Source organism: Hordeum vulgare, chromosome 3H, assembly GCF_904849725.1.
Source record: "Hordeum vulgare subsp. vulgare chromosome 3H, MorexV3_pseudomolecules_assembly, whole genome shotgun sequence".
Classification (NCBI taxonomy): domain Eukaryota; kingdom Viridiplantae; phylum Streptophyta; class Magnoliopsida; order Poales; family Poaceae; genus Hordeum; species Hordeum vulgare.
Window position 1 is genome coordinate 600,758,511 of NC_058520.1, and position 19,659 is coordinate 600,778,169.

General features: G+C 42.9%; 2 protein-coding genes across 2 annotated transcripts; both read right to left on the reverse strand.

Annotated features, from left to right (window-relative positions):
* Nucleotides 1-3,910: 3,910 nt before the first annotated feature.
* On the reverse strand, nucleotides 3,911-4,787 carry LOC123440993. Its single transcript, XM_045117527.1, has 3 exons — nucleotides 4,516-4,787; nucleotides 4,349-4,421; nucleotides 3,911-4,259 (listed from the first exon to the last, which is right to left on the reverse strand). The coding sequence occupies exons 1-3, from the start codon at nucleotides 4,731-4,733 to the stop codon at nucleotides 4,005-4,007; spliced, it is 546 nt and encodes a 181-aa protein (XP_044973462.1). The 5' UTR covers nucleotides 4,734-4,787; the 3' UTR covers nucleotides 3,911-4,004.
* Nucleotides 4,788-12,758: 7,971 nt separating this feature from the next.
* On the reverse strand, nucleotides 12,759-14,648 carry LOC123445554 (probable ribosomal protein S11, mitochondrial). Its single transcript, XM_045122551.1, has 2 exons — nucleotides 14,338-14,648; nucleotides 12,759-13,843 (listed from the first exon to the last, which is right to left on the reverse strand). Exons 1-2 carry the CDS (start codon nucleotides 14,425-14,427, stop codon nucleotides 13,112-13,114), a joined length of 822 nt encoding a protein of 273 aa, XP_044978486.1. The 5' UTR covers nucleotides 14,428-14,648; the 3' UTR covers nucleotides 12,759-13,111.
* Nucleotides 14,649-19,659: the final 5,011 nt, after the last annotated feature.

The following is a 19,659-nucleotide window of genomic DNA, read 5'->3' on the forward strand; positions in this document are numbered from 1 at the left end:
GGATCTTTAAAAGAAGACAGACGATGATGGTGATAAGTCACTATTAAGAAAAGCTCGACTTGTCGCAAAGATGTTCTCGACAAGATCAAACAGTTGACTATGATGAGACTTTCTCACTCGTAGCGATGCTAAAGGTCTGTTAGAATTATGTTAGTTGTTGATGCATTATTTATGAAATATTACACGTAGGATGTCAAAACATTGTTTCCTCGACGGTTTCCTTGAGGAAACATTGTATGTGATACAACCAGAAGGTTTTGTCAATCCTAAAGATACTAGCAAGTATGCAAGCTCCAGTGATCCTTCAATGGACTGGTGCAAGCATCTCAGAGTTGGAATATACACTTTGATGAGATGATCAAAGATTTTGGGTTTGTACAAAGTTTATGAGAAACTTGTATTTCCAAAGAAGTGAGTGGGAGCACTATAGAATTTCTGATAAGTATATGTGGGTGACATATTGTGGATCAGAAGTAATGTAGAATTTTTGTAAAGCATACAAGGTTGTTTGAAAGGAGTTTTCAAAGGAATACCTGGATTGCGCTACTAGAACGTTGAGCATCAAAGATCTATGGAGATAGATCAAAAGCGCTTAATGAAAGTTTCAATTAGATGCATGCCTTGACAAGTTTTTGAAGGAGTTCAAAATAGATCAGCAAAGAAGGAGTTCTTGGTTGCGTTGTAAAGGTGTGAATTTGAGTAAGACTCAAAACCCGACCACGGCAGAATAAAGAGAATAGACGAAGGTCGTCTTCGATGCCTTAGCCGTAGAATCTAAAGTATGCCATGCTGTGTACCGCACCTGATGTGTGCCTTGACTCAAAGTATGTTGAGAGATACAGAGAGTGATCCATGATTGAATCACTAGCAGCGGTCAAAATTTATCCTTAGTAACTAATGGACTAAGGAATTTTTCTCGATTATGGAGGTGGTTAAAGAGTTCGTCGTAAAGGGTTACGTCGATGCAAGCTTTGACACTAATCCGAATAACTATGAGTAGTGAAACGGATTCGTATAGTAGAGTAGATATTTGGAGCATTTCCGAATAGCACGTAGTAGCAGCATCTATAAGATGACATAAAGATTTGTAAAGAACGCACGGATCTGAAAGTTTCAGAACCGTTGACTAAAACCTCTCTCACGAGCAAGACGTGATCAGACCCCATAACTATATGGGTGTTGGATTCGTTGGAATCACATGGTGATGTGAACTAGATTATTGACTCTAGTGCAAGTGGGAGACTGTTAGAAATATGCCCTAGAGGCAATAATAAATTAGTTATTATTATATTTCTTAGTTCATGATAATCGTTTATTATCCATGCTATAATTGTATTGATTGGAAACACAATACTTGTGTGGATACATAGACAAAACACTGTCCCTAGTAAGCCTCTAGTTGACTAGCTCGTTGATCAAAGATGGTCAAGGTTTCCTCGCCATAGGGAAGTGCTGTTACTTGATAACGGGATCACATCATTAGGAGAATTATGTGATGGACTAGACCCAAACTAATAGACGTAGCATGTTGATCGTGTCATTTTATTGCTACTGTTTTCTGCGTGTCAAGTATTTATTCCTATGACCATGAGATCATATAACTCACTGACACCGGAGGAATGCTTTGTGTGTATCAAACGTCGCAACGTAACTGGGTGACTATAAAGATGCTCTACAGGTATCTCCGAAGGTGTTAGTTGAGTTAGTATGGATCAAGACTGGGATTTGTCACCCCGTGTGACGGAGAGGTATCTCGGGGCCCACTCGGTAATACAACATCACACACAAGCCTTGCAAGCAATGTAGCTTAGTGTAAGTTACGGGATCTTGTATTACGGAACGAGTAAAGAGACTTGCCGGTAAACGAGATTGAAATAGGTATGCGGATACTAACGATCGAATCTCGGACAAGTAACATACCGAAGGACAAAGGGAATGACATACGGGATTATATGAATCCTTGGCACTGAGGTTCAAACGATAAGATCTTCGTAGAATATGTAGGATCCAATATGGGCATCCAGGTCCCGCTATTGTATATTGACCGAGGAGTCTCTCGGGTCATGTCTACATAGTTCTCGAACCCGCAGGGTCTGCACACTTAAGGTTCAACGTTGTTTTATGCGTATTTGAGTTATATGGTTGGTTACCGAATGTTGTTCGGAGTCCCGGATGAGATCACGGACGTCACGAGGGTTTCCCGAATGGTCCGGAAACGAAGATTGATATATAGGATGACCTCATTTGATTACCGGAAGGTTTTCGGAGGTACCGGGAATGACAAATGGGGTCCGGGAGTTCACCGGGGGGGGGGGGGGGGGGGCAACCCACCCCGGGGAAGCCCATAGGCCTTGAGGGTGGCGCACCAGCCCTTAGTGGGCTGGTGGGACAACCCAAAAGGGCCCTATGTTCCTAGAAAAGAAAATCAAAGAGAAAAGAAAAAAGAGGAGGTGGGAAGGGAAGGAAGGACTCCCACCCACCAAACCAAGTCCAACTCGGTTTGGGGAGGGGGGAGCCTTCCCCCCTTGGCTCGGCCGACCCCCTTGGGGCTCCTTGAGCCCCAAGGCAAGGTCCCCTCCCTCCCACCTATATATACGGAGGTTTTAGGGCTGATTTAAGACGACTTTTCCACGGCAGCCCGACCACATACCTCCACGGTTTTTCCTCTAGATCGCGTTTCTGCGGAGCTCGGGCGGAGCCCTGCTGAGACAAGGTCATCACCAACCTCCGGAGCGCCGTCACGCTGCCGGAGAACTCTTCTACCTCTCCGTCTCTCTTGCTGGATCAAGAAGACGAGATCATCGTTGAGCTGTACGTGTGCTGAACGCGGAGGTGCCGTCCGTTCGGTACTAGATCGTGGGACTGATCGCGGGATTGTTCGCGGGGCGGATCGAGGGACGTGAGGACGTTCCACTACATCAACCGCGTTCACTAACGCTTCTGCTGTACGATCTACAAGGGTACGTAGATCACTCATCCCCTCTCGTAGATGGACATCACCATGATAGGTCTTCGTGCGCGTAGGAAATTTTTTGTTTCCCATGCAATGTTCACCAACATTTCATATATTGTGTTAGCTAGCTAATGAACAGAGAGAACTGTCCTCTCTTATCTCCGTGCTTGGTCGACGCTAAATCTAGACAAATCTCGGGAAAAATGGAGCTCCGAGGTCGAGCTTCGAGAGGAGAAAGATTAACTAGTGTGGCTCGGGCATTTCATCGAACACCTCATGTGCATAGGAGGTGAGCTAGAGCACCCAAATGCCCTCCCCTCGCCGTCCAGAAAAAACAGAGTGCTCTGCCGCGGCGATGGGTATATATAGCCAAATTATTTGTCCCGGTTTATGGCATAAACCGGGGCTAAAGCCCCCCTTCTAAACCGGTTCAAGACACGAACCGGTACCAATGAATGTGGGCCAGGAGCGCTGCCCATTAGTCTCGGTTCATGCTTAGAACCGGGACAAATGGGTCCAGACGAACCGAGACCAATGCCCACGAGTCCCCGGCCGGCCCCCTGGGGTCATGAACCGGAACTAATGCCTCCTATGGATCCCGGTTCGTAAAGAACCAGGACTAATGGGCTATCAAGACCTGAATCAAAGCCCTGTTTTCTACTAATGGACCGGCGACAAAGACGACCGACAAGGGATGGGTACCAGCGACGAGGACGGCCGACGAGGGTGGGGACCCGCGACGCGGACGGCCACCGAAGAGCACACACGGCCGATGAGATGCGGGGGGGTCTTTTTCGTACACGCGCGTAGGAAAGAAGACGACCGGCCGGGTGGATAAAAATCCAACGGCTGAGGACGGGCGTTTCGACGGCTAGCGTACTACCGGCCGAAACGTTGGCTTTAATTCTATCGGCTTTGCTGACCACGAATTACCAGGGGAAAAATTAAATCGGTGGATCACTTCAACATTTGAGCCATCGGATCGCATTATTTTTGACCGCACGTATATCCATCCATGCATACACGCCCTTGGTTGAGACGATACCATCGATCAGAGCTTCTTGGAGTGGACGAGGTACGCGACGGCGCCGGAGGTGGCGAGCGGGATGACGGTGTCGTCCGACACCCACCCCAGCCCCGGCAGCACCCGCTTGGCCACCAGCGCGCACACGGGCACGCCGAACAGGAACATGAGCAGCTCCGTCGTCGCCTTGCCGAAGCTGAAGCTGTCCCGCCGCACCAGCTCCCCGCTCATCCGCGCGAACTCCTCCCGCTTCACCTCCCCGCTCCCCGCCTTGTGGTGCCTCTGCAAACCCACCATCCACATGAGCACGAGCGGCTCCTCGGGTCATCAACAAAACCACACGCAGCACCGACGGAGACTGAAGGACTCACCGCGTACACCTCCTGCAGCTTCGCCTTGGCCGGGATCCTGTACTGCACCTGCCCGCGCTCCTCGCAGAACATCCTGAAGGATCGAAGCAATGTTCGGCGGTGACGACGGATGAACGATGGGGACGAACTGAGCTGAACACGCATGATTGAGGTTCAGAGAGAGTTACTGGATGAGCTCGTAGATGGCGTGGTAGAAGTCCTCGAAGGAGTCCACCTTCGCCACGTGATCCTCGTACTTCTTCTCCATGAACTCGACGAGCTTCTTCGCCTCGTCGGGCTTCAGCTCCGCCTTCTTCCCGCTCTTCTCCGCGGCCCGGCTCTGCCCCTCATCCGGTTTCACCTCGCCTTGAGGTGTCTGCTTGGCCTCCGCAGCATTGTCTGCCATCTTCTTGGATGAAATGCAGGAACGGATGGTTGGTCCCTTTCCTTAGACTGTTGCCGCGTGTATATGTAGAATGCTGGACAGGTTCCTTGTGTAGGGGAGTGACAATGGCATCGCCTCGGCAGGAAGCAAGGGTAGCAGGAGCCCCCATGCGTGGTCAGGAATCTGGTGGCCATTGCCGCACGCACGGTATTCCGCAGCTAACCCGCAAGAGCTGCAGCTGCAAGCATATGGGTGCACACAAAGCAAGGTTCAGACTTCACACAGACGCCAGCCGTTCTCTAGCTTGGCCCTTAATCTGAAGAACGCATCATATTTCCCGCATTAATCTGAAGAACCAACAGGAATGCAGGCTTAGTTTCACGTGTAGCTGTCTTACTTTTTGTTTTTGCGGGGTTCACAAGTATCTGTCGGTGAAGAACAATGTCAGAAAATGAAACAAGTGTATAAATACATATGACTGGTACGTGTACCAGACGAACAAGCTTGTATGATTCCAGTGGGAACCTGGCATAATCCTCGGCTCATGTTGGCGCATCGCACAAAAGATGTTTGCACGCAAGCACTGAGCTTAGCCGAAGCAGATTCGTACAGTGACAGAGGCCTGATATAGGTGACGTCGATCAGTTTAGTCACAAGAACAGTAGTTCAGTCAGGTGAAGACTTCGCATTAGCTTTCTTTTTTTAAAAAGGAGGCTAAGCCCCGGCCTCTGCATCGAAAGATGCATACGGCCATATATTAAAATCAAACTCAAGTCTCAAAATAGTACATGAACGGTGCACCCAAAAGTAAAAGGACTTCGCATTAGCTACAGGTACATATGTAAAACAGACAGAACATAAACCCAACTGCTATCGGATGTCTACACTGAATCGTTGCATCCCTAAACCTGGAGTTACGGTTCTGTTTTAGCTCTCGAGAATCTGCATACTTATGGTCCTATGTACTGTCAATTTATTTAGACAAGAATGCCAACGGTGCACTGATAACAAAGCAACTTCAGACAAGTTCTAAGTTCGGACCGCGCTTCGGTACAACCCCGTCACTAAACGTATGAAAGACAACATAGACGTTTGACTAATCATACTTCATAAACGTATACGCGCATGTAGGCCTTTGTAGCAAGAGCGCCCAGCAACGCAACTAACCACTCGATCTGACAAGTGTTGCTGAACTAAATGAACCACAAAATGTTTAGGAACTAAATACAACGCAGAATCTTGAAAGTTTTTGAATTTTTTGGAAAAAATATTAACAAGCGTGCAACGTTTGAAAATCCAACAGTTTTTGAACAACTTGAACAAATTTTGAAATTTCATTTTTTTAAGTGTGGGCATTTTTTGATAGAAACATTTTTTGAAAATCCTGGATATTTTCTGAAAAAAAGAACATTCCTCGAATTTTCATAACAAAATTTGATAATGGCACAACTTTCCGAAATTTTGAACAATTTTGCAAAAGATTGAATAATTTTTAAAATTACTGAACATTTTTCAAACACGCTATGTTTTCGAAGTATCTGAGAAAAAAATGAAGACCATAAAAAACTTAAATTCCCAAACAATTTTCGAATTTATGAAAAAAATCACCGAACAAGGAATGGCAGTGTGATGGATCAAACCCCGTAACTCCCCCTACTGACCGCCCGTCGGTAGCCACACTAGCTAATAAGCTTCATCGTCTGAGTAAGAAACACGAACTACAAGAATTCTCACTATTAAATTTTCCCAGTTTACCTTTTTTGTTTCTTATGTATTTTTCCAAAAAATGCTTATGCTTTAAAATTTCATTATAAAGAAATTTTCCAGAACATTTTTTGTATTTATCTAGACTTTTATTAAAACAGGAACATTCTGAAATCTTCGTTTTTTTAAAGCTCGAACATTATTCAAAACTCTGAACATTTTTTGAATAATTTATTTTTTTCTTCAAAATGGAACAAATTTTGAAAATGGGGACATTTTTCCAATTGGTATTTTTTTTCCAAATCCACAAGCGCTGGGGCCGGCACAATAGCCACTCAGCGGGAGAGATGTTATTGCCTAGTTGGGCCAAGGCCTAAACATATTTTGACTATTCAATTTATTATCTTTCTCTGTAATTCAGTTTTCTCCTTTTGAACTTTATTATTCTTTTAGAAACCTGTTAAAAAACATTTTAAGTAACAATTTTAAGTAATTGTTTTAAATTAGGATTGTAAATTCTTTCAAATATTTATTAAATGCTTTCCTAAAGAAGCATTTACTGTTTTCAATTTTTATCCCTTTATATTTATTAGTTATATTAAAAACTTAAAATAGCAGTTTTAAGTACCTGTTTAAATTATGATTCAAATAATTTTTCTTCTTCAAATCTGGCATGGATGCACAACATGGGCATTCCAACCTAGTGGACAAGTTGAGGTCATGCTATTTTCGTGCTATAATAATTTAAACTGGTGGACAAGTTCGGTTTTATGTGAAGTCTGATGCTATTTTCCTTCTACAATACTCCCTCCGTTCCTAAATGTAAATTTTGAAGATTTCACTAGTGACTACATATGAAAAAAAATGAGTGAATCAATACTCTAAAATATATTTATATACATCCGTACATAGTCTGTAGGTGAAACTAAGACTTATATTTAGGAACGGAGGGAGTACATCATAATATAACATGCTATTTCCATGGATGAATATAAAATTGTAACGAAGTTAGACCAAAAATAAAACAATTTGTAACGGTTGTCCTGAAAATAAAATTATGCATGTTCCGCGGTGGCATTCTTGGCCTTGAACATAAATATTGCAAACTGGATAGAAGTGGAACAATGATAACTTGTCTAAAATAAGTTTCTCAAATGACATAAATATGATGAACCTTGTGGCCTCGAGCGCGCACGTCACTCACTTTCCATGGTCATCCAAAATGTTAAACATACCAACATTAGAAATTATACGTACCCTTCCAACCATACTAAGTCTCCCCTGAAATTTTCCTCCCTTTGTGCGAGAACAACTGCCTCAATTTTGTAGTAGATCTAATACAAAGTTGTATTAAGTTTGAAACATTTATATTGGGATGAAGGGAGTACTTACTAATAGGCTAGGGTTGGGAGGGGGGGGGGGGGGGCAAAAGCCCCCCTAACATATTGCGAGGATGGAGAGTCCATGCACGAAAACATGGGAAGAAACAACTAATCCTGGTTTCAATACATGTGCACGTTGTGTTTCCCTATTGCCTTTTCTCTTGCCTTCTGCTTTTGCATGCGCTCGCTTGCTTTTTGCGACTATTGTTGGTTGTTGACAATGCTGAAAATCTGAGTGACCTTCTCTGTGGCGATCGCATTGAGAACTTTCCATATGTGATTTGCTCTTTCTCTATCTGTTGTTTTCTTTGACCGGTTATTTCCACAATTGGCCTTTCTTTTGAAATAAATGCAGTACCTGCATATTTCGTTGATTAGGAGGAGGGCAAGGAATGTCGAGTATAGGTGTAGGCTAACACATTAGCCTGCGTAGTAAGAACCAAAACGGAAAAAAGGCATAGGCCCGAAACTAACGGACTATTCTCGCAGAAACATATGTCGGTGAGTCGCCAATGCCCATTTGTTTGCCTCCTCTATCAGGAGACGCAAAACTTGCCTCACCGAGCGATCCACGCGCATTCTTGAAGATACGTGCGTTACGCTCCTTCCAAATCCACCAGATGGTAAGGAGGACCAAAGAGCGCGCCAGCTTCCTCGTGCTCATGGCGTGACTCATACCACTAAGCCAGACCTCGAGGGAGTCAAGGTCAACCCAAGGCGCAGGGCTAATGTCGTGAACGTCAAACCTGCTCGCCACAAGTGTGCAATGTTTGAAAATCCGACAATTTTTGAACAACTTGAAAAAAAATTGAAATTCATTTTTTCAGCGTGAGCATTTTTGATAGAAATAATTTTTCAAAATCCTGGATATTTTCTGAAAAAGTTGAACATTCTTCAAATTTTGACACTGGCAACATTTTCCGAAATTCTTAACAATTTTTCAAAAGCATGAACAATTTTTATAATTACTGAACATTTTCAATACGCGATTTTTGTTGAAGTGTCTGAGAAAATATTTGAAAACCATAACATTTTTCCTGATCTTTTTAATTTATTAAAAAATCACCGAAAAAAGTTCCGAAAAAAGTTATGGTAATGTGATGGATCGAACCCTGTAACTCCCACTGCTGTACTAGCCACACTAGCTAATAAGCTGGGAAAGTATCTTGTGCACCGGTGCTTGTGGTGCTACCGGTGCATCAGGCATCATATTGCATTTAAAAAATATTTGAGAAAATCTAAATCAAATGTAATACATTGACACAACATTGGTTTATGTTCTCGTAAAAAATTAACTCAAAATTCAAAACACTACACGAGATACAAAAATGATAAATTTGGCATCAATATGAAAATGGATCAAATTCAAAGCCCAACTCATGTACTATTCAGTGTCTATTTTGTGATTTTTGTATCTCGTGCAGTATTTTAAATTTGAAGTTGAAATTTTACGACAACATAGACCGATGATGTGTCAATGTACTACATCAGTTTTAGATTATTATTTTTAACATTGTTTAACGTGATACGATGCCTCCGTGCACCAGATACTTTCCCGTAATAAGCTTCATCGTCTAAGTGAGAAACACGAACTACAAGAACTACTGGTCTTTCTCACAATTTATTTTTTTCTTTTTCTGTTTTTATTCTATTTATTTTCATTTCTATGATGTTTATTATCTATGTTCCAAAAAAGCTCATGCCTTTAAAATTTATTTATACAGCAATTTTCCATACCTTTTTTTTGTATTTATCTAGAATTTTATTAAAACAGGAACTTTTTAGATTTTTTTCAAAGGTCGAACATTACTAAAAACTCGCTGATTTTTGTTATGAAATTTGATTTTTTTTTTGAAAATTTGAATTTTTTATGGATTTATTTTTAAGAAGGAGGATATTTTTCTATATGGTGTTTTTTTTTAGATCCACGAGTGCTGAGGCTGGCCCAATAGGCACTCGACCGGAGAGATGTCGTTGCCTAGTTGGGCCAAGGCCTAAGCGTATTTTTACTATTTAACTTATCATTTTCTTCCTTTTTTCCTTTAATTCAGTTTCCTCCTTTTTGAACTTTATTATTATTTTTTAACCTGTTCAAAAATATTAAGCTAAAATTTTAAGTAACTGCTTTATATTATGATTTTAAATTTTTTCGAAGTATTTTTGAAATGCTTTCATGAAGAAGCATTTACTGTTGTCAATTTTTACTCCTTTATATCTATTAGTTATATTAAAAACTTAAAATAGCAGTTTTAAGTACCTGTCAAATTATGATTTGAATACTTTTCTTCTTCAAACCGTGGATGTGAATGGAATATATATCTATGACATATACATGCTATATATTATATATGATGCCTCATTTAATCACTATTTTTTTATTTATTCATAATTAAAAAGCACTAAATGGGGTTATAGTCCGCTATAACTTTGCTATAGCCTCTAATAGCTGCTGGACGGGCCGTCGCTAAATGGTATAGCCCGCTATTTAAAACATTGGTTTGAAGTTAAACGAACACGCACAGATGAAATGAGGTCGGAGTTGGCCTGAGTGGTCCAAACGGCTCTTGTCTCACATCTACTGATCTGGGGTACTTATGGTAAAGTTGCCCCCCCCCCCTCCAGTTTGTGCGATATCCTAAACCTTAGGAAACTAACAGTAAGGGTTGCCTTGATTCAAAGGAATTCTGTAGGATTTTTGGAGGATTGAAATTTTAAAGAATTTTTCCTACGTTGGTCCTTTGATTCACAGGATTGGATCCCATATGATTTTTTTCTGTGAAACCTTTTGTATTACATTTCATAGGAAATCTAACATCCACTCAAACCTCTTTTTACAATTTCTTTGTTTTTCCCATGACATCAAACACCCATTGCTAATCCAATAGGATTCAAGTGGGCATGCCACTCCAACCCTATACTTTTCCTATTCCTACGTTTTCAAAATCCTATGAATCAAAGAGGCCCTAAAAAGGATCTCCATCAGTGGAGGTGATCACTAGTGCATGTTGCTAAGTTGTGCTCTTTTCGAGTGTATAAACGTAGAGTGGTGCTCCTCCTTGTCAAGTTTACGGCATAGGGTAGGAACTGTGCAGGTTGCAGTACCTACGTGTGCGCCATTGTGAACTGGAAATGAAAGAGTTGCATGCTTCAAATCTTACCAAATTTGAGTTCGACTAAGATCTCATGCAAACTTTCCTCAGTGATTGTTTGAGGTTGTCATAGGCGACCTTTGTGTCAAACATGAGGACTCAAGAGTTCCATGATTATGATTTAGATGATTTTCTTTACCGGAATTTTTAAATGCATCCCTCATCGAGAGGCAAAATTTTCTTGTGGTGTCGACGATTTGACCTTCACATTCACCGAGTTTGCTCGTTCACATGTGCAAAAACTATTTCGACCTTTGAATTTTGATATGGTTTTCTCTAGAAAGAAGTGCTTCGTTTTACTTTATCTAAAACTTTGCTATCACACTCAGTTTAATTATTAATTTTGTGCTTGTACACTGTTTCTCTTCAAGGTGTTAAGATTCAGTGAAAACCAGACTAGGTTCATCAATTTGAGGCATCTGATTTTTTTTATTCATATGATGATAGCTGGGCAATGGGGTTTCTTAATCTCTTGGAATTAGCACCTCCCTTAGATGAATTGGAAATGCATATGTAATTAATGTAACTGTTGATTATGAACTAGTATTTAAGACATTAATTAATTAGGATAGTTGTGTGTTGCTTCTGTTTGACCCCTCCCCCTGAAGAATGTGTATATACTGAAATTAACGGATATATGTGTGCAGTTGCGTTGTCATGGATTTTGCACTCCTACTATATGAGAATGGTGACGGCTGTGCAAGGGCCCCTGCATCATCACCTCAAGAGTGTCCACATGTCTGGATTTTGTGATGTATTGGGGCTAGCCGAGCTGGCGCTCTACATCCTTGCGAATGCCCCTTTACTTCAACGTATGGTGGTAGATCCAGTGGCCTATGGCCACACTCTTCACACCGATGATATCTATTCAGTCAGCAAGGCTGGTAGTATCGAGGGGGATCATTACCACGCCGATGATCAGAATACGATGTTTGCAGAGCAAATCATTGGCAGTGAGGAGTTCCGTCATATCGAAGTTACAATGCTGGGGCTGGAGATGCTATTTATACATGCCGATGATTGATGGATATGGGCATGACAGAAAAAGGATCGGGAGCTTTATGAAGATTTATAATAATACTCAGAAGGGAAGCATTTAAAAGTCAGTGTTGTCTGCACTTTGGTTGTAATCTTGGTGAACTATGATTTCTTCTACTTTGGATTTGCTATTATGAACATACAAGTGATATACTCCATCCGTCCCAAAATAACTGTCTTAACTTTGTACTAACTTTAGTATAAAGTTGTACTAAACTTGAGACACTTATTTTGGGACGGAGGGAGTATATGTGATACACTGTCTTTAATTAAACCATGGAATCATTCATCTCATTCCATGCATGGTCTGTGTGTGATGCTGTCAAGATTCAGTGTTTTCCTTGCTGCAACTAATCTTGCAGCAAGATTCTAGTTAAAAGTTCCTTTGCAATACTACATTCTTCCAACCAAATGCAGACAAAATCAAAGAAACCACTCGTTCAAACTACACTAGAGATTCTAGTTATGTTCTAAATAATCACCCACTAATTCCACCCTTCTAATTAACTGCACTGCACAGGAGATCCACCCCTGTAACCACTCCAATGCTTCAACAGAAAAGTTTGAGTGAGAGGGGAAGAGGGAACATGAAGGGAGTTCTGCATACTTTGGCCTAAAGAGTTGAATTTTGCCTTGCTTAATATTAAAAGAATTAGACAATGATTTAATATTATGAATCTCAGAATATTTTCTCATCCGGAAAAAGAAGAAAAATGAGGGGACAGAGCCAACCATTAAAACAGAACATTATTTTAGTGTGAAACCCATCTAAATTACTTGCAACTTCATACTTTTTCAGTTCTTGCAAATCAAGAAATTAGTAGCATCTCAGCACATACACTCGCAGTGCTGTCATTATATAGGAATCCACAAAAGGAGAGGGAACTGCATGCAATGCAACCATGTTCTATGAAAACAAATCCATCACCTCAGCAACATTACAGGAAATGACAGGATGGTTTTGGCTTACAAAAGCCGATCTAAGACTGTCTAATAAGCATTCATAAATACTTCCAGGCTTATAATATTATTACCAAACCAGTCGATACATACATATCGCTCTTTGCTTCTCCCTGGGAGGCCGGATACTGATCTCCACACTTCCTGCTGGGGGCTATTATCAGTCTTACTTCCTCACCTTTTTGGGCAGCCGGCATCCATTATGCGCGAGCTGGGTCACGTCGTGGACATACATGATAGGAGATGGGGTCCTCACTCTCTCGCCCCGGAAACCATCCGCAAAGCCCATGATCACCTTCTTCTTCTTCCTGAAAAAGGAGTATCCCTTCACCTTGACAACCACCGACTTGAGGCCAATCTTGTTTGCAACTCGCCCCATGTGTTCCCCTGTTGCTTCACCAGCATACCGAGCAAGACGAGACCGTCCCTTTCGATCCTCCAAACAGCCAGCCGAAGCCCCAGCCTTCCTGTTCCCCTTGACATCTGTCACAGTCACAAAGGTCTTCTTCCCCTTGAGCGTCACGTGGAGAACGTCCCTCTTTACTCGCGGAACCCCTTCTGGCCGCAGCATTTCCATGTTAAACCGACCTGACCTGCCACCAGCTGTGAATCCGTTTCCACCCATCCTGCCACCACCGGCTGTGAATCCGTTTCCACCCATCCTGCCACCACCGGCTGTGAATCCATTTCCACCCATCCTGCCATCACCGGCTGTGAATCCGTTTCCACCCATCCTGGCATCACCGGCTGTAAATCCATTTTCACCCATCCTGCCACCACCTGCTGTGAATCCGTTCTCAGCGAATTGACGGGAAAACCCACCACCAGTCTGGTTCCGTGCTTGCATGACGAGGCGGCTCATCGGATCACCGGCATCAGTGAGGCCCTGCAGTGGGCCCTGCAAAAGCACAAATTGAGATTCAAATTGTATCAAGCACCAGAAAACAAGATGGACCACTCTGTTCAGCAAAACTTGGAAGAAATGCAGAAAAAGTGTGTGTACGCATAGCAATGTATCAGCTAATACTGTAAGATTTAAGGTTATACGTAGTAGCGAGCATTTGCTGTCACCAACAGGCACCGCACTTGGTTAAATTGTTAGGTTAGCTGGAAATGGCAAAGGAGGTGCAAGTACAGTAGAGAAACGATTACAAGAACTGCTCTGTTTTCTTCTGATCTTCTCCTAATCCCCACGAAATGAAATTACATCATCACTGGTCGAATTGGCAACGAGCATTGTGGCGTAGCTCCTGAATTTACCTATCCGTTTCAGTCCATGAGGTTCACCCTACCAACGTATTGCCAGCTAGATGGGTCTATCTGAATTTAACTGGAAATGCAATGGAAGGGAGCAATGTCAGATCAGTTAGACCGGGGAGCTGGTGAACGTACCTTGTCAGTTGACAGCAGGCGCTGGGCGCCTGGTGAGGCGAGCGGTCGCAGGAGTGCTCGGCCGGCGAGCCCGAGGGCCCTCGCTGCCATCGCCGTCTGCTGGCCGGACGAGGACGAGATCCTCTAAGGGCCGCCGGCAGCGGCGGGGAGCAGTTCGGCCCGATTCGACACAGAGACGGTCGAGGAGGAGGAGGGTGGTGGCTCCAGCGGCGGAGCGAGACGGGGAATGGCGGCGGCGGAGCGAGACGGATTATCGAGTTTTTTTTCTCACAGGCAGGGGAAACCTAACGAGACGGGGGCGGCTGGCGAGAAGGCTGATCCAATATCTTCAGGCCCATGAGCAACCACCAAGGCCGGACTCAACCGGGAGGATTATTTTACTCCTTAAGCGACGCGAAAGCGTTGGATGCTTAAGACATGAACACCAGCGAAGCTAACCACTCCGTCCATTTCATGTTTCTTGTTACTATTAGGATTTAAATTTACTAGACTCGACCAAACAAGTGATCAACATTTTTTGTGTACACGTTCAACATTGTCCTAGCGCTATTTCAACATGTTTTAAATACTTGTTAACTCTTTTAATATTTATTCAACATTTAAAAAAAATACTTGTTCAACATTTTTCATATATATTCAACATTTTTCATATATATTCAACATTTTTCAGATACTCGTTCAACATTTTAAATATGTATTTCAATATTTTTCAAATGCTTCTTCAACATTTTAATACTTATTCAATATTTTCAAATACTTGTTGATCATTTCTCAAATTCTCACTCAACATTTTTAAATACCTGTTCAACATTTTTTATATACATGATCACCATTTTTTAAAATACTTCTTCAAAAAAATTCAAATACCTGTTCAACAATTTTTAATTACTTGTTCAACCTTTTCAAATAATTGTTTTTCTAATTTTTCAATAGAGTGTTTTTTTATAATATATACATTTAGAATAATTTAAATCGTACATAAAAGTAAAAAAAGGGGAAAAAGTAAAATTAAACGAAAAAGGTGGTTGTGGCCTCCCGTGCCGGTGGGCCGGCCCATCTAGGTCGCCCCTTCAGCGATTGCTCGCCCTTCGCTGCGTAAGGCGAGACATAGGGCACCCTAGACTCAATCCATGCCCAAGCCGGACAAGATATGTCAATTGGTTGCAAAGGGGATTAGTGACCGGTTTAGGGATTGTTTGAAACTGCTCCACTCCATCAAAATGAGCTTCATACCATTGGATATGTAGCGTGGCATGAAATTTAGCCCACAATTAGGCTTTGACCTACTCCGCAAACGACCGCTGGCGTTGAGTCCCTATACCAACCCACCTACCTCTCCCTGCCCCTGGTTATCTTCGCTAGACTCTTGGGAAGCTCGGGATGACCTACTCATCTGTAGGGCCTTGTAGCATCGCGCTAGGGTTTTTAGGGAAGGGGTACGTTGCTTTGTTGTATATGCCTTCAGTGCTCCTTGTTAGGCGTACGATGAACGTCACCAGTCCAACGAAGATATTGAGATGGAACCAACGATACCACAATAGTCAGAAAACTCCGCTCTAGTAGAGATTGGTGCACCAACGATCCCCTCCCTAGTTGAAACTCACTTGCATAAGAGTCGTGTTGAGGATCTTTGTTTTACTCTTGGCTACGATTTTAGTTTTCGTGTCGGAACAGTGGCCGCAATGGCGGGATATGTATCTTATAGAAGAATGGTGCAATTATGGCAATCAAAAATTTGTCTCGACCCCACGTGGGTGCTTCGGTTACAGAATTGGGCAAGGAATAACGATGTTTGTCTCATTTTTACGATGACGCAAACAGAAGAGTGTGTTAGAAAACGTGGGACAATTAAAATACTGAGAGGGTAGAGCACCCTCCCATGGGCTTGCATTGGCGATTTCAATGAGATTCCAGGCCACAGGAATAGTTGGGTCCTAGAGAGAGGGACAACACATAGATACATGCTTTCCTATAGGCCGTGGATGTGTGTGGTCTAGCTGGTCTAGGTTTTTCTTACCAAGGAGACTGCAGGGCTTGCACTCAGAGCATTTTATTGCTTAACTGGTAAAAAAACAGTTCCGTAGGTTACAAATATACAATGTCCTCAAGGTGAGGACAGCTAAAAGGAAGCAAATAAAAAAATCCATGTCATGGACGAATCCTTTTTTCCATTGTCTGAAGGTTGGCTTGATGTGCGTGAAAGCCTTGTCATTCCTAACCTTCCAAATGTTCCTCCATGCGAGAAAAAAACACCTCAAAGAAGAATGGTTTGTTGAAATCCTTTCTGGCTCCACCAACAATCTCCACCATGTTGTGGTTGTAAGGCCAATCAATCCGCAAGTAGCTCCATATCCTCACACTAACTTACATTGGAAGAAAAGACGATCTCTATCCTCTAGAATCTCAGTGGGACATAAAACACATTCTGGTCCTTCTTCAGTTCTCCAATGCCTACGACATATAATATCCTTGGTATTGGCTCTATCCATGATAACCAACCAAGCAAACTTTTTGATTGACATGGTGCAACAGCTCCTCGAGACCGAGTTGAGCAAATGATTAGCAATGATTGGTTGGTGCATGAAAGAGTAAAACTTCTTAGCAGTGTATTCAAAGATAGTTCCATGTTTCCAACACTTTGATCAGGTAGCTGTTGGTTCAAATTAAGATCAACAAGAAGAGCTGATAAATGGTTTAGTTCGTGAAAGACCCTCTCAGACAGGGGCAAGGAGAACATAGTGATTCAATTTTCACAATCCAGGACCTCTCTAACAGGCATGTACTTTTCATGACGGAAATAATATAATATTTGAAATCTTGTGTGAAGAGGTGTTGAATTTCCAGCAATTTCCCAATTATGAGAGCAAAATAGAACATAATTCCCACTATCCACTTTGACCATCATGACATATTTGAATTTGTCCATGAGCTTGGAGACATCCCACCACCAGAAAGAACCACATAGAGAAGTATCATGGGGAACCCTATGAAAACAAAAGGTATTGCAGATAAGTTACACCCATGGAATGTCTTCTCTATTGTAAAATTTATTTAGATGCTTTATCAGAAGGGCCTCATTTTGTAGCCCCGGGTTGAGGATTCCCAGTCCTCACTTGTTTTTGGGTTTGCATACCAAAGGCCAAGTACCCAAAGAATTGCCTTTCTCCTGACCATACTTTCTCCAAAGGCACTACCTTTGAATTCTCTCAAGTTGTTTCAAAATCCCAGGTGGAATGGATAGACTGCATAAGAAAAATATGGACAAAGAGGAGAGTAAAGAGTTGACCAACTACAATATCCCTCCTTGAGGGAGAAACAAAGTGCTATCTTCTGTTCATAGAGTTAACTAAAGGCATTAGATCCACAATTTTGGGCCTTGTCGTACCAAGAGGCAGTCCAAGATAAGTGAAGGGCATAGTCCCAATTTGACATCCAAAGTTTGCAGCCTGGGCAGATGCCTCTAGAGAATCCACATTAATTGGGATCAATAAGAACTTGTGATAATTGAATTCTAAACTTGTGGACTTTCATAAGACACATAAGGTTTGCATTAGAGAGCATAGTTGGGCATGATCAGCAGGCAAGAACAATAGGGTGTCATCAACATACTGAATTATTGGGAAATGAGTGTTATGTCAAGGTATTGGAAGACTCGGAAGGCCTTGCTAAAGATTATCGTTTACCATTGTCTGAAGCAAATCAGTAGCCAAGACAAAGAGCAAGGGGAGATAGGATCACCCGTTTGACACCACATTTGTTCCTAAAATGTCTCCGAGGCACACCATTAAGAAGGATAGAAGAAGTCCGAGAGGATAGGAGTTCTTTGACCCAAGAAATCCATTTTTCATTAAAGCCTTTAGCATCTAGAACTTTCAAGATTGACTCATGCCGGATAGTATCAAAGGCCTTCCCAAAATCTAGTTTGAGCAGCACAATGGGCCTATTAGATTGATTACATTGATAAATATATTCAAAGGGCCATGTCAAGCAGTCCAGAATAGTTCTGGATTTAATAAAACCATATTGATTTTTATGAATATACAATCCATAATTTACTCCTGCAATCTGGCAACGGCCATTTTTGTGATGAATTTGATTCCCACACTAGTAAGTGAGATGAGTGTGAAATCACTAGTTGTCTTTGGGTTCTGCTTCTTTGGGATGAGGGTGATGTAGGCATCATATAGATCTGTTGGGGAACGTCGCATGGGAAACAAAAAATTTCCTACGCGCACGAAGACCTATCATGGTGATGTCCATCTACGAGAGGGGATGAGTGATCTACGTACCCTTGTAGATCGTACAACAGAAGCGTTAGAGAACGCGGTTGATGTAGTGGAACGTCCTCACGTCCCTCGATCCGCCCCGCGAACAATCCCGCGATCAGTCCCACGATCTAGTACCGAACGGACGGCACCTCCGCGTTCAGCACACGTACAGCTCGACGATGATCTCGGCCTTCTTGATCCAGCAAGAGAGACGGAGAGGTAGAAGAGTTCTCCGGCAGCGTGACAGCGCTTCGGAGGTTGGTGATGACCTTGTCTCAGCAGGGCTCCGTCCGAGCTCCGCAGAAACGCGATCTAGAGGAAAAACCGTGGAGGTATGTGGTCGGGCTGCCGTGGAAAAAATCGTCTCAAATCAGCCCTAAAACCTCCGTATATATAGGTGGGAGGGAGGGGACCTTGCCTTGGGGCTCAAGGAGCCCCAAGGGGGTCGGCCGAGTCCAAGGGGGAGGACTCTCCCCCCCAAACCGAGTTGGACTAGGTTTGGTGGGAGGGAGTCCCCCTTCCTTCCCACCTCCTCCCCTTTTTTTTTCTTTCTCTCTTGATTTTCTTCTCCTTGGCGCATTGAGCCTTTTGGGCTGTCCCACCAGCCCACTAAGGGCTGGTGTGCCACCCTCAAGGCCTATGGGCTTCCCCGGGGTGGGTTGCCCCCCCGGTGAACTCCCGGAACCCATTCGTCATTCCCGGTAACTCCGAAAACCTTCCGGTAATCAAATGAGGTCATCCTATATATCAATCTTCATTTCCGGACCATTTCGGAAACCCTCGTGACGTCCGTGATCTCATCCGGGACTCCGAACAACATTCGGTAACCAACCATATAACTCAAATACGCATAAAATAGCGTCGAACCTTAAGTGTGCAGACCCTGCGGGTTCGAGAACTATGTAGACATGACCCGAGAGACTCCTCGGTCAATATCCAACAGCGGGACCTGGATGCCCATATTGGATCCCACATATTCTACGAAGATCTTATTGCTTGAACCTCAGTGTCAAGGATTCATATAATCCCGTATGTCATTCCCTTTGTCCTTCGG

Bases quoted from the DNA above. Each gene is read 5' to 3' on its own strand.
- LOC123440993 (XM_045117527.1), bottom strand. From the start codon at position 4,733: ATGGCAGACAATGCTGCGGAGGCCAAGCAGACACCTCAAGGCGAGGTG. The intron at 4,422-4,515 runs GTAACTCTCTCT...TCGATCCTTCAG, and splicing joins GCCATCTACGAGCTCATCCA to GATGTTCTGCGAGGAGCGCG. The intron at 4,260-4,348 runs GTGAGTCCTTCA...GTGGGTTTGCAG, and splicing joins AGCTGCAGGAGGTGTACGCG to AGGCACCACAAGGCGGGGAG.
- LOC123445554 (XM_045122551.1), bottom strand. From the start codon at position 14,427: ATGGCAGCGAGGGCCCTCGGGCTCGCCGGCCGAGCACTCCTGCGACCG. The intron at 13,844-14,337 runs GTACGTTCACCA...GTGCTTTTGCAG, and splicing joins GCCTGCTGTCAACTGACAAG to GGCCCACTGCAGGGCCTCAC.